This window comes from Leuresthes tenuis, unplaced genomic scaffold (assembly GCF_036924035.1).
Source record: "Leuresthes tenuis unplaced genomic scaffold, fLeuTen1.0.hap1 SCAF_19, whole genome shotgun sequence".
Lineage (NCBI taxonomy): Eukaryota > Metazoa > Chordata > Actinopteri > Atheriniformes > Atherinopsidae > Leuresthes > Leuresthes tenuis.
Window position 1 is genome coordinate 30,290,859 of NW_027325373.1, and position 14,280 is coordinate 30,305,138.

Genomic DNA, 14,280 nt, shown 5'->3' on the forward strand with positions numbered 1-14,280 from the left:
TGTCTGCTCTTTGTTTTAGAAGTAAAAGTATTGATATATATATGAAGGAATGCATCTTTAGTGCTAGCTATAAAGTAAGCCATTTGATCTCCTTGGCCCTAATATATACTAATTTGACCATGTTTCTTTTGTATGTTACTTACCTTAAAAACAAAACATGGAGAAAAATGTAAGTGGTAAAAATTAACAGAGATGTTAACAAGCTCAAACAGTCACCACTTAAACCTTCAGTCACCACTTCAAACTTCTGCCTTATCTCACTGAGCATTTTCCATTGTCCATTTCGAGTCATCTAAGCTCATTGCCCTCCAGATAAAATGTTCAACTCTCTGATTTTACTTGTTACAGTTCAGATTTGTCCATTATTAGATTAAATGCATTGTATTTGTTCATGAAAGTTTGACAATCAACTGAACATGCTGCTTTTGATATGGCAGTTCAAACAATATAATGAATATAACGTCATAACTCAATCAATACACCAATCAGTTGACAAAGGAGCTAAAAAAAAGCTATTTTTAATGCATTTATCAAACATTCAGCAGAACAATATAAAGCATAGGTATGTGTTGTGTTTAGGCAGGGCAGACCACAGACAGATCACCTGCCCATCACAGAGACAAGCCACCATGAGTGCTCACACTCAATTTAGCAACCAATTAACTTAATATGCATGTTTCTGGACTGTGGGAGGAAACCAGAGTACATGGAAAGAACCCATGTTTGCACTGGGAGAACACCCTCCACAAAAGAACAACCCAGCAGAGATTTGATCTCGGAACCTTCTTGCGACAGTACGAGCCACACCACCATGTAGCCACAAACAAACACACTCCCAAAAATATCATATACCTCTGTAAGTTTGATATTGTTCCTGTGGTTATGTCACATGTTTTAATTTATAACATATTTTATTGTAAATGTTATTGTTACAATTAAGCCTTAAAGCATTAATCACAGTTTAATGTTTCCATGCAGTAATTTATCATGTACAGACAAGTCTTCATGTCCAGCTGTACTTAGCATGGAGCATCTCATTGAGTAGGTTGTTGCTGGGTACTTCACCAATCAGGTGTCTGCAGTATAGGTAGTCTTCAGCCAGTGTACTGAGGGAGCGTAACTCAGACAGACACAGCAGCAAATGAGTGAAACGGCTGGGGTAATGAGATGAGGAGGTCAATGTGTACTCCTGCAGGGCTCCCTCAACCTGCTCCAGCACACTCACTACAAATCCATGGTCTTCAAGTTCCTTTACATCTGGACAGTAAGGAAAAAATAAAGTAACCACCAATGAATGAGACATTTTATGCAAAAATGTAAATGAGAAGTATAACTCATAACTTATAACAATACTGTGTATCTATATTTAACTGGCATGATATACAGCTTAAGTCACAATGAAACACAATCATTCTAGTGTTGTACCTCTGTCATGGTAACCTAGTTTTAACCTTGTAAATAACAATATCTATTTTTGCTTTTTGAGGTTCAGTGATGCACTCGCTGCATACTTGTAATTCTGTGAACCTTGAAACCCAATAGAAATTAGGGGCAGATAATGCAGAGTCCCTTAGTCAAAAGTGGACTGCTTGCAGTAAACAAGTCTTCTTCTTAAATTAACACATGCAATATTTGTTTAGGATTTGTTAGCTGCACTGTCTTGAGAGGATACTGTGAATGTTATATCTAAACCTAACCTTGGTTAGTTTTCTCTATAACACAGCTTTCAAGTTGCCTCATCAGTGGTTGTTACAGATATGAATATTTACTCCAACTGACCTTGCCTGATGAAAATCTCGTACAGTTTTGGCACCCTGGCTATTAAAATGCATTTGATTATTTGTAAACTGCAGTTTTGTGTAACGGTCAGTAGACTGCTTCATTAACGTGTCAAACCTTTCAACCACCAGATGCTAGAGCATCTTCTTTATTAAATACCTCACTTAAACAGAAGTAAAAGTATTGATATAAACATCCAATGAATTAAAACTCAGCTCAGTGATAGAGGCCTCAGATATTAAAGCGGCATACTACAAAAGAAACTACTATACTTTGTGATAAAAGACACATTTTCATTATTTCAGCCTCAATTGAGTCTATTCATATATATATATTCAAGATCTAGTGAGATGCAGTAGCTTAGTGAAAACTCACAGCATAATGATTATTTTTTACTTTTGCACCAAAATCTTCCCAGTTACATATTTTTGTGAGGAAATATCAGTCATTTTCATACTGAAACATGAGTTGAATTTGTTACATGAACTCAAGATGCCCAAGAGACATACACCGCTAAGTAATGTGTGTAAGCGGCTCCAAGCTAATGCACAGAGTCTAATTCAGTAGATCACCAGTTACTAGTCTTGGCTTCTTTTGGGTGCTCAGTTTTCTTAATTTTAGTTCTCCAAGTATTCAGCATAAAACTTCATGGAAAAGCACAACTTGTCACTAACCTGGGTTGAATAGGATTAGGAATTTAATGCAGGCAAACTCTTGACGGTCCACCTTTAGAATGTTAAGCCTCTCAACCAGCTCCTTTCCTCTTTCAGTCAGGCTGTCCAAAGTAGGTCCAGCATGAGAGACTATATTTGACAATTCCACCTGAACCAAAGACAACATATGCTGACATCAGATCAGTCATAATTCCTGGTCTGTACTCTGAACTTACAGTCACATGTCATATTCTTTACTGATGTACAGAATCACCATTCAGTGTTATAAACTCACAACCTAACAAAGCAGCTGTTAATTAGGGCTCAAATATGCCTGCAACAAACGTTTGTCACTTTTGGGGGGGGCGCTAAACAGGAAAGGGATTATTTATGTTAAGTGAATAAATAAAGAAACAGTGAATAAATGTGTATATGTGTTCAAAGCATTTTCTTTCTTTCTTTCTTTTTTTTTTTTACAGCTGCTGTGACAGACTTTAGATAATATAATATATATCATCTATGAAGTTTTCTGTGTCAGAAAAAGGGGTTGAGACTTCCCTCTGACAAAAAATTCTTTATGGATAAATATTTGGACATGAAATATCATATGGATAAACAATAAAGTCAACACAGTAGCTAAGTTGACCTACCTCCTGTCCAGTGACTAGACGTAGACTGCCTTCTGTGCCATAAAGAACCTGTCTAGAGATGATGTCCAGGACCAAGAGTTCACCCCAGCTGTGGTGCAGCAACTTCATCTGGTCATTGACCTCATGGCATAAAAGAAAGAGGTCAAATCATTAAAACAATGGTTCTATCCTGCTCAATTTGAATGTTTAAGACAAGACTCTTAGTTTTCATGAGTTAACACCAAATTTAATCATAAATGATCTTCCTCATTGTTCAACCTGACAATAAAGTAACCATTTACCAACCACCAACATTGTATTAAAGGTTAAGGTGTGTTATTCTAAAGCCATGTGGCATTGAAAGACTGCAACAGAGATGAAGAGCAGCAATAGCTAATTCATCAAGAGATTTACTTATCTACTTTTTACTCTTCTTACTACTTGTGTTTCAACATTTCCAGGATCTGAAAAACCAGAGTACATTTCTGAGCCATGGCTACAGCAGGTGACTGTCAATCAATAGCCACACATCTGACATCGACTCCTCTGACAAGAATTCACTGGAGTAAAAAATGACCACCTGTGCAGGCTTTAGATGGCCTCTATTTAGAGAAGTTTCAAGTCTTCTTAAATGAAAATTTTGCACATTTTGTACCTAAAACATCTATCCCAATTTTAGACCTAATGGAGTGATTTAGATTAATACAGACAGTAAAGCAGGATATGCTCTAATGTTCACTTTCTTTGGGATTAAAAAGTTGCCACTTGATGTCCACCAGTGTAGGACATTTTAAGCACAAAGTTGTCCTCTTTTACAGATGGTGTATTTTTTGGGTTTGCCATGTTTTAACCTGACATGTTAGTATGTATTAGTAATTTTATTTACATTTAACAAATTGTTTTATACTGCATGGACTCGCTGTGTCTATTTTTCTATCATATGAGGTGTGGTGATTTGGACTCCTTGATTGAGGACAGCTACACCTGATTCCATCACATCCTCACAGCCATAGACTAGACAATATGTGATCTTGGACCGTTTTTTGTATTGACTGAGATGGGGGAGCAGGAAAGAGAACAAGGGACCGCAGCCGATCTCACTGAGAGAACCGAGGACGCTGCTGCACGCACAGAGGGTGCGCCGACCTGATGGATAATCAGGAGAGAACGGAAAACGGTGCCAGTGTAACCCAGACGGGAAGCAAGAGAGACATGGTACAACGGCTTCAAAAGGCTCAGTAAAGGAAAGCTGAAAAGCTTTTGATTGTTAGCGTGTCCAGTGTTTGCTTCCGGTGAAACGACAGCATGAGTTGAGATCCGCTCTCCCCTTCCTCTCAGCGGGAGCAGCAGTAGACGGCGTTCCGAGATGCTCGAGGCCTCAGGCTCCACTTCCTACGAAAAGCGCAATAGAACTGTAACTTTGAATATTTTTATATATAAGCTTTGGACTCTGGAATTGTGCTCTTTTTAACGGACACAGTTGGTGCCTGTGCTTTAGTTCCCTGCCTGCTTATTTTTGTTTAGCTCTTTGTTAAAGCAACCTTTTAAACTGTTCTAAATTATTTTTGCACCTAAGGAGGTGGTGGACTTTAATTGACATCTGTAACCCGGAAGTTTATTGGTTTTTTAAAATTATTTGTTCCTTTGCCACTCGTTTTTTGGGCAATAAGTACTTTTCTTTTTTTTTTAAGATGAATAAATGATACTTTATTGAAAACAGGTCAACTACAAAACAGAGTTTAAATAACAGAACTGAGCACGGGAGCTTACAATAATAGACAACAGGAAAATGAAAGCACAGAGCACAATTGCAAATAAATTACCAGACAAGAAGAACAAGTATGTAAATAAATAAATCACCATTAACTGACATAACACACATCACCCTCTCTTCATTGAACTCCACTGGCTGCCCTTAGCCGCCTGCATCAAGTTCAAGTCACTGATGTTAGCTACAAAGTGCTTAATGGAACGGCTCCATCTACTTGAATGCTCTTGCAAAGGCTTATGTCACAACTCGGTCCCTACGTTTATCGCAGGATTGTCGTCTAGCAGCTCCTACACCACGCCTAAGACAATCCAAACTCTTTTCATGTGTCGTCCCACGATGGTGGAATGACCTACCGAGCGCTACAAGGGGGCGCCCCTGTCTATATTCAAGAAACTCTTGAAAACCCAGCTCTTCAGAGAGCATCTCCTATCCTAGCACTAGCACATCTTTCTGCACTTCCTTCTATGCCTGCACCCTATCTCTACCTCTGACAGAGTCTGACTCGTGGGTTCCTTCTATGTAGTTTATTGTTAGCTTTTTTTATAGCTGTTATATCTTCATTTGTAAGTCGCTTTGGATAAAAGCGTCTGCTAAATACAGAAATATAAACATTGCATTTTTCATTTTCGTCTTTTTTGTCTTTATAGCTTTAGAATTTTTAAAATTTATTTATTATTATTATTATTTATTTATTTTTTAATTTCACAAATGAAGACAGGTAAAATGGTTTATTGTTAGTACATTTATTATAAATATTAGGTTCATGAATATCTGTTGTCTTCTTTATGGTCATAAAAAACAATATTGTTGAAAGAAAAAAAATGTTTGGGAGATGATTACTTTGCAAGAGATCTAAGATATAAAACCAGAATTTATGAGAATTTTGAGACTGTCATAATTGCAGACCAAAAGAAACCTCAAACCACCTATTTTAGAAATAATATGGGATTCAAATTAAAAATTCTTTAGCTAGCTTATTTCAAAAGTATTGTTGAGGGTTGAGAAGTCTGTAAAATTCATACCACCACACTCTGAATTAGTATTATTTTTAATATAGTGAGCAGAATTTAGTGAGCTGGTGTCGATTTAACAGAATCGACACCAGCTGAACAATCGGAACCATGAGCAAACCAGACATCACTCCCCCACTGGGTTTTCCAAAAACTGACATCCCTTTTGTGCTCTTTCGCAAAAAGAGATAATGCTTTCCTTTGTACAGTATTAAAAATACAGATACAGTACAGTACAGTAAAAATACTGCATCTTAGTTTGTAGTTTGTCAGCAGAGCTCCAACCTGAAGATATCACACAGACGCATCTTGGCCACCCCAAAGATAACAATACCTTTTAATACCTTTTAAATAATTTTAATCGCTCACTATTAGATAATATTGAAGAGCCAGAAAGGAGAGGGGAGGGGTCTTCTCACACCCCTGCTTCCTGGTTGCTGCTCGGGCAGGAGGGGCCAGGAGAAATTATTCTGCTGGTTCGGGATCTGTGGTGGCTGGGGGGCTGCTGGCCCCCTGGTGTGCCTGCTGCGCTACACCCCAGCGGAGTCGAGGGAGGGAGGACGTGTGGATGTATGGGACGTGTATGTATGTGTGGTGTTGATTGGGCCTGGGTCTGGGACTTGCTGTCCTCTGGCCTGCTTGTGCTTCTCCCGATGGGGGGGCGGCGTTGCCTCTCCCCGCTGCTCGTGACTTCACCCACCTGTGGGCACGTCTTGACTCCCAGGGCACTTGGCCAGGGGCACTGGGGCAGGCGCTGACCCACTGTGTGGCTGTCTGGGGCGCTTGGCTTTCCCGGGTATTGGGTGGGGCCTCTGCCGGGGGGTTTGGGGGCGCTCGGGCTCCTGGGGCCCGGGTCCGGTGCACGGCCCATGTCTGGGCGGCTGGGGCCTGGCGGGGTCGGTGGGCTGTTGCCCCAGGCTCCCGGGGGGCCTCTGCCCTATGCTTATGGGGGCTCTGTCCGGGGGCTTCCTCTGCAGTCTTCTGGGTGGATGCGTGGTTGCCCCTGCGGTGGGCTTCCTGGGTTCTGTGCTCCATGGGGGCTGCTGGTGGCCTGGGTCTTGTGGCCCTCTCTGCCTGCTTCTGATTGCTTGGGGGGGCTGTGGATTGTGGCCGTGTACACTTATACACTCATAACTAAGCACGGTTATCATGTAGGTCCTGTGCCATGGGTGTTGCATGTTCTCACACACACACACACACATTCATTAGTCCAGTAGCATGCACGCTAAGCAGTTGATGTGTTATCCTGTGGTTTCAGGTCATCTATATCCACAGTTGTGTTGTATGTGATTGCTGCTACTTGTGCTTGTTTTTGTTTGTTTGTGTGTTTGTTTTTTCTCTGCTTGTCTGCTTTCAGGTGCTCCTGGTGGCTCTAAGGCTGTATTCCCCTCAGAGGCCATGGATTGTTGTCTGTTTTGTTTTTTACAGGTGTAGCAGCTGGTTGTCTGGTTTTTGTTTCTATTTTTGTTCCGTTTCCTCTTCTTTCCTCTTCTTCTTTCCCTGTCCCCCGGTCCGGTTCAGTTCTATTACATGTTATATATTGTAAACAAAAATAAATAAATGGGCATCAAGGGGAGCTTTACATTTATAAAACTTCCCTTGGCAAAGCAAATCTGTTTGGCATCAAAGGTATTCAGTCTACAATTCTGCTGCCATAATGCTGAACAGGACAAGGGGAGGAAAAAAAAAAGAAGATAAGAATACCTTTTAACCCTACTCTGTTGTAGGGTTTCTTTTGACGGTTTAAATCAACTCGTTCGCTAGTATTTTAAAAGGACCCACATACTACCGTGTGTGACATACACTGCTCATATGTGATGTCTGGTTTCCGTAAAAATGATGACCTTTCAGAATCAGAGTGGTAGTCTGCTATCTTATGGGTGAAATCTGTTCCCATTTCATAATTTCTGGTGAGAGACTGTCACAAAGCCATCAATGACACAACTCATCTTAACATGACTCTTCCATTTACTGATACAAACTTTAATTATATGCACACATTTTTCCATTTTGCAATAAAATTTTCAAAATGAAGATTCTGCAATTTCTTTGTACTAACTGTGAAACATAACTCCACATTGCTGAAGAGGTCAATGCCAATGACTAATCTTGTGGTAGAATAACAAAGTGTATAATGAGACGGAAATAAAATTAAAGGCCTAAAATACAAAGATTTAAAATTGCAGCAGCACTTTATATATTTGAAAAAAGAAAATAAGAAAAATTCAGGTTAGATATTTAAAAGAAACTGTAAAACTAATTCTGTTATGTTTACTTTATTTACTTTATTTCAAATAAATTATTTACTTTAGTCTAATCTAATGCCTTTGAATGAACAGAAATAAATGAATAGGTTATTCCTGCTACTATAATATGGGACAGGAGTAGAGCCCTGCGCGGTACTGTTTTCTTCACCCCACTCCCGCAACGTGTATGTCCACACCCGCCCGCACCCGCAAAACTGAGAATTTATGCCCGCACAATAATAGAAATGCATTGATTTTGTGTCTTCTCCCGTCCCGCAGGAGAAAACACGTCATTTTATAGGCTATAATAAAGAGATTCATGGACAATTGAGAAACTTCTCCAAATGTCAGACTTGTCTTGCTTTGTCTTTGTGCTGTAAAGACCTTCTTTGAGCTTCCTTTCCACATCATTTATTGACTTCCTGTCGCTAGGATACATCCCGATCCCGCAGTGTTTTGTTTTTTTTTGCCTCCCGCCCGCAGCAAAGTTCATATGCGAGATTTGAGTTGGGTCCCGCGGGACTCTGCGGGACCCAACTGTATATGGCGGGCGGCTGTAGCTCAGGAGGAAGAGCAGTCGCCAATCGGAAGGTCGGTGGTTCGACTCTGGCTTCCTTCCGGGCTACAAGTCGAAACGGCCTTGGGCAACCCCACGTTGCCTCCTGATGTATCCATCAGGGTGTGAATGTGTGTATGAATGATTAGAAAGCACGTAGTTATGTGTATCCTAATATGTGCTGTGTGAGTGGGTGAATGTGGCATGTAGTGTTAGAAGCACTTTGAGTGGTCAGTTAGACTAGAAAAGCCAATACACCCTACAAGTACAGTTCATTTACCATTTACTAGAGTGTTAAGAGTAAAAGAAACAATGTGATCTTTCTCTCTCTTTATATATCTATATATATATTATATGATAATGAGTATACAGTACATGCAAGTCTACTTCAGGCTACTAAAGCAGAAAGTTTAAAATCATAATTGGTCGATATTACCTTAAGTTGCTTGAAGAAGATAGATGTGCGTGCCCACTCCACAATGGAGCACAACAGCTGATCAACCATGTGGTATATTGGGCTGAAGGTGTTGGTGTCCCTGTGCCACCTTTTCTCCTGCTGGAGGCGAGCAGTGATTTTCTTCTGTAGCTGTAGCTCATCTGGATCACAGCTCAGAAACTCCATCACAAGCTGAGACATTGTTGGACCTTGGGTAAATATAAGTCTTGAGTATGGCTCAAGTGGATCAATGAAGATTCCTGCAGCTAAGCCTGTTGAACCTGCACAGATGTTATTAAAAGGGGAGATGCACTGGTGCTGGGTGACACCAGGTGAGTTGGGGGGAAGGAATGAAGACATTGATGAAGCTTGGTCCATGTTGAGCAGGGTGCTGTGAAGGATGGCAACTGAGTGAAAACCACCAGTGAAGGTAAAGTCTCTCTGGTGGGTTGTTGAGGTCAGAGGAGAGCTGCTTTGTAGGTTGAATCTACAAGCTTGTATCAAAGCCTTTTTCTGCTGCTTGAGGGCACGGTCACGTTTGTATATAGGGCCAAACTTGTTTCTGCCCCCTCTCATCCGGTCTGAACGAACAGCTGAAGAAAAAAGTTGATCTGTTAATAGCAGTTTTCATGATAAGTGTGCTTGATAAGCAGATTAAAATCTCCTTAATTTGCTTGTTACTGACACACAAACATACATAACTTAATCAACCGTATGAGAGATGTAAAAGTATTCCAAAGAGTTTTCATGATAGAGGATTTAGTTTTAAACAGATTGGAATTTACATTTTTACTCATCAGTCTGATTAAAATGATCAGCTCGTCATCAAGCTCTGCAGTGGCCTGATAAGGTGCCATTCATTTCAATCAGGTGTGGTGGTGGAGGGAAACATCGAAAACATGCAGGGCAGTGGGTCATGAGGACCAGAATTGAGAAAGACTGATATAACATATCCCTACTCCCAACATATACCGTGCTGATGTTTGGTACTATATAATATTGAAGATGGAGATGAAGTATTCAGACATCCAGTAATTTAATTCTTAATCTTGTGTACCTCTAGATTAGAATAAAAACTCACTTCTACAGTTGCCAGCTATAAAGCTAGGACAACAATTCTACCACCTGTATTGCTGACCAGGGAAAACACACTGTATCCACTGATACACGATTGCTGAGTGTTTGAGAAAGCTGAAAACAGTCAACATGCTCTCACAATCAGAAATACATTTTCTTCAAGACATTTCTTAATCAAAAACCATGCTCAGAAAAGTACTAGCAGGTCAGTCTTTTCTTGTGGTAAGATAACTTCTGCTTTTGTAATTTCCACGGAGCATTATTTGCACACTCTAGCTCCATTGGGCGCACACTTCCTGGAGAATTTCCCCATAAAAGGAAATCTTGCTCTTCCTGAATGACATCACTCTAGAGGCAGGCCGCCTGCTGCGGTAGCTCTTGATATACTGTGTCTTCCTTTGCATCTTTTTGAGAATTTTATACTAAGTTTTATCTGCAAAAACTGGTTTCTGAAACATTTTTCTGTGCTGGTTTGGATATTATGCTGCTGGTAGGATCTCTGGCCATAACTCAAGAGGAGACATCGAGGATGCAGAGGAGGAACATTACGAAAAAAAAGGGTGAAAGAGGGTTAAACCGTTTTTCCCATGATCATCATAGAAATAAGCTCACAGGCCGATAAAATGGACAACCTTGGGTCCCAGATGAGGACACAGCAGGAATATCAGAAAGGCAATATGATTTTTTTTCATTGAGATATGGCTGCAGGGAAAACTCCTACACCTATCTCCTCAGTCTTAACAGACAGAGACTGCAGACAGAGTAGATTTTGCTCTGGGAATATTCACCTGATTGCCAGACTCCACAGATCTACCTGGAGATCTGGGCTTCCTGTAAAGACTCACTTGATCGCCTAGTTCCTCGGACCTTCCTGGAATTCTCTGGCTTCGTGAAAAGACTCACCTGATCTCCTGGTTTCTCAGTTTACCTGGCAATGTCACTATCATGCCATTATGCTATCTTGGAAGGCTTCACCTGCCAGCTTGCACTACAACCAGCTCCCACTGCCTCAGTCTCTCAGAGGTTGCCTGACATTCTCCAGATCCACCACACTGCCTGCAGTGGGACTTACCTAGACTATCGCCAATTATAAGTAAATTTCCAGTGCTTATTGTAAATAAACCTTTTAACGATCTTTCAGTTATGAGTATGCCTCTTTGGGTCCTACACACCAGTCTTGTCTCACAGATCGGTGTGAAAAATAAATGTGACATTGCTCAAGAGCTAAAGGAACCAGATATGGATAAACCCAAACTGGCGGGGAACCCCCCCCTGCGGCGAAAAAAAAAGGCTTGTGGAAGAACATGGGAACAAAAACATGCAACAGACATACTAGCAAATGGCAAAATCAGGCAGGAAAGGAAAAAAAAAAAACAACCATGATAAATACAGGCTATACATAGGTAGAAAAATCCAAAAAGACTTAAACTCGAGAAAATACGGAAGGTATGTAATCACAAAAAAGAAAAAGTAACAATACCTTTAAGTGAGCAAAATTTGGTTTAAATCTTAAATTTATGACTGTCAGCTTGAGAGACTAGAGGTACTAGAACAAAGCAACAAGTCCTGATGATGTCAATTCCAGCATCCTTTAGGCCTATCTAGAACAACTATGCAGGATTCCACAGCACTTCTTACGTCTTAGCCGGAGTCAGAAGAAAGTTTCAGTGCTGTGGAAGACATACTGCCTTGTTCCGGTTCCAAAACAAATGTAATTCATCTGCCCTCAATGACTATGGAGTAGTTGTTCTAATATTCCACATCACCAAAGTCCTGAAGAGACTGTTATTGACCTATTTAGGCATGTAAGTGGACACCTTTCAAGACCCCCTACAATTTGCTCATCATCCTACCTGCTTCAACAAGCTCACTCTCATCTGGATAAAACAGGGAGTACTGTGAGGATCATGTTGTTTAATTTGCTTTTCATAGCATTGACCTGCACTGCCATAGGAGATTACTGTGAATATTGAAAGAGCCAAGAACTAATCAAACAATATTTCCATCCTTGCAGAAGAGGTGGAGGTGGTGAAGGAGTACTGTCTGAACAGTTTGAACTGGAAATGCAACACTGAGGCTGTTGGTAGAGAGAGTAGACTCTACTTCTTGAGGGTTCTAAGTCCCTATGTAAGTCTCTATGTAACACAGTGATCAACCAACAAAGTGTCTTCAGTAAGAGGATTCTTGAGCTCCGATGCAACACAGACAGATGCATGTGGTCATTCCTGCCCGTAATATCTCAAACAATGTTATTATTATTATTTGTTTTTAACTGTGACTAATGACTGATATAACAGTATAATTAAATTTCTTTCACAATCTTCAAAAATGTCTGTTTTGACAACAGCTTTGAATACTCAAGACTCTAGTCTTTATGAGGTCATCATCTGGAGCTTTTCCAATAGCACTGAAAGAGTTATACTTTGCATTGGCCACCTCGTCCCAAATTATTTGCTCTGGCTCATTTTCCAGTATTGTATAAGCAATGCTTGTTTGGTGAAGTACTGAAATCTGAAAAAAAGAAAAAAAATCCCAACGGTGACACCTGCACAGAGGTTACATTTTATAAACAGTACAGGCCTGTTTTTATACTGTTATAACAGAACTGTATAAAAAAAAGAAGAAAAAAATGTTAAAATGAACTGCTCTTCTTTTTATTACTTTCCTTTTTTGCAGTCTTCTTTGACTTGATTATTTTTCATGTTCTCATTTATTTGTGAAAGGGGCTGTATGAATAAGACTAAAAGAAAAATAAATCGTGTGTTCTGTGTGTTTTCAAGGCAAAAATATTTTTGGCCAATACTTTAATTTTTCATGACTGTATATTATTTTTGTTTATGAAATACAGAATACAGAGGACATTTTAGACTCATTCCAGCAAAAACTAACTCTTCATCTGTGGAAGAAGCATCCCAACCTCAGGGAGATCACAGCTTGATGTGCATGTGGCGTAAAGAAAAGCTAAAAATTTTACTGCATAGCATATCATAGTAAAAAAACTGACCTACTCACCTTCAAGTCGCATTCCAACATGAAGGCACTTTTGAAATCTGCAGAAAGGACACCGTTTCCTCTGAGTTTTATCAATTCTGCACTGCTGATTTTCTACACAGGTGTATGTCTTGTTGTTTTGAACGGTCCTTTTGAAAAATCCCTGCAAGTGTAGAAGAAGACGAATCACTTTCAAGAGGATGATTCTGCTGCTATGGTTGTGTATCCTTCTAGATGTTGTAATAGGCATTCGTTTTAACAGGCCGTTGTAATCAACTCAGCATTAAATGTTTCAGACTTTTTCGGACTTTTGAGAACATAAAGTAAGCTTTCATTTACCTTACAGCTTTCACAGGTTAGCAGACCGTAATGGTACCCAGATACTTTATCTCCACACACTGGGCACAGCTCCTCCAAACCTACATCATATCTGCACTCCATTCTAGAAAACAGATCTGTCAAAGACAGCATGAGACGATCCTCCTTTCCACAGTTTCTATTAACACACACACACACACACGTACACACACACACAAACACACAATGCATATATTGTGAATTAGCAAAAAACAATAAAGAAATAATCACACAAATTTAGATGACTTCATGTAAATCCCCAAAAAGGCAACAGAAAACTAAATTCCAAAGTCAAACATAGAGCATTCACTAGTTGTTTTACCTGTTTAATCAGCTTATAGTGCAACAACCCAATCAACTGAACCAAAAGCAGTTACAGTTGCAGCATATCCTCTAGCTGTCCAGCCCACATGTGAAATGCAGTAGGGTGATCATGCATAGACTGTATGAGATCATGTCATCACCTCATGGAGGTGGGACATGTTCTATGGTCCTGATCCTGTGTTATCCATGGTGCTAAGGCTCCAACCAGTGGTTATGTCCAATCAATGCAACTCACCTGTGTTTGTGTTTATATCCTCACCTGATTACTTTCTCCAGTACTTTTTAGACTGCTCAATTCCTTCTTTCCTTTCCTCGTTGTAGGATACTTTATTGCAGGTAACTGGCCTGCACACATGAATACATATATATGTGTGTGTATATGTATATATGTGTATAAGTGTACATCATTTAGCCTGTTAAACTCTGAACAAGAATCACTGATGACTAACAG

The 14,280-nt window shown here is 40.0% G+C and overlaps 1 protein-coding gene across 1 annotated transcript; it reads right to left on the reverse strand.

Annotated features, from left to right (window-relative positions):
* Positions 1-574: 574 nt before the first annotated feature.
* Positions 575-13,910, reverse strand: nr5a1b (nuclear receptor subfamily 5, group A, member 1b). Its single transcript, XM_072371737.1, has 7 exons — positions 13,828-13,910; positions 13,488-13,644; positions 13,170-13,311; positions 9,081-9,673; positions 3,083-3,202; positions 2,454-2,601; positions 575-1,257 (listed from the first exon to the last, which is right to left on the reverse strand). Exons 2-7 carry the CDS (start codon positions 13,617-13,619, stop codon positions 1,004-1,006), a joined length of 1,389 nt encoding a protein of 462 aa, XP_072227838.1. The 5' UTR covers positions 13,620-13,644; positions 13,828-13,910; the 3' UTR covers positions 575-1,003.
* Positions 13,911-14,280: the final 370 nt, after the last annotated feature.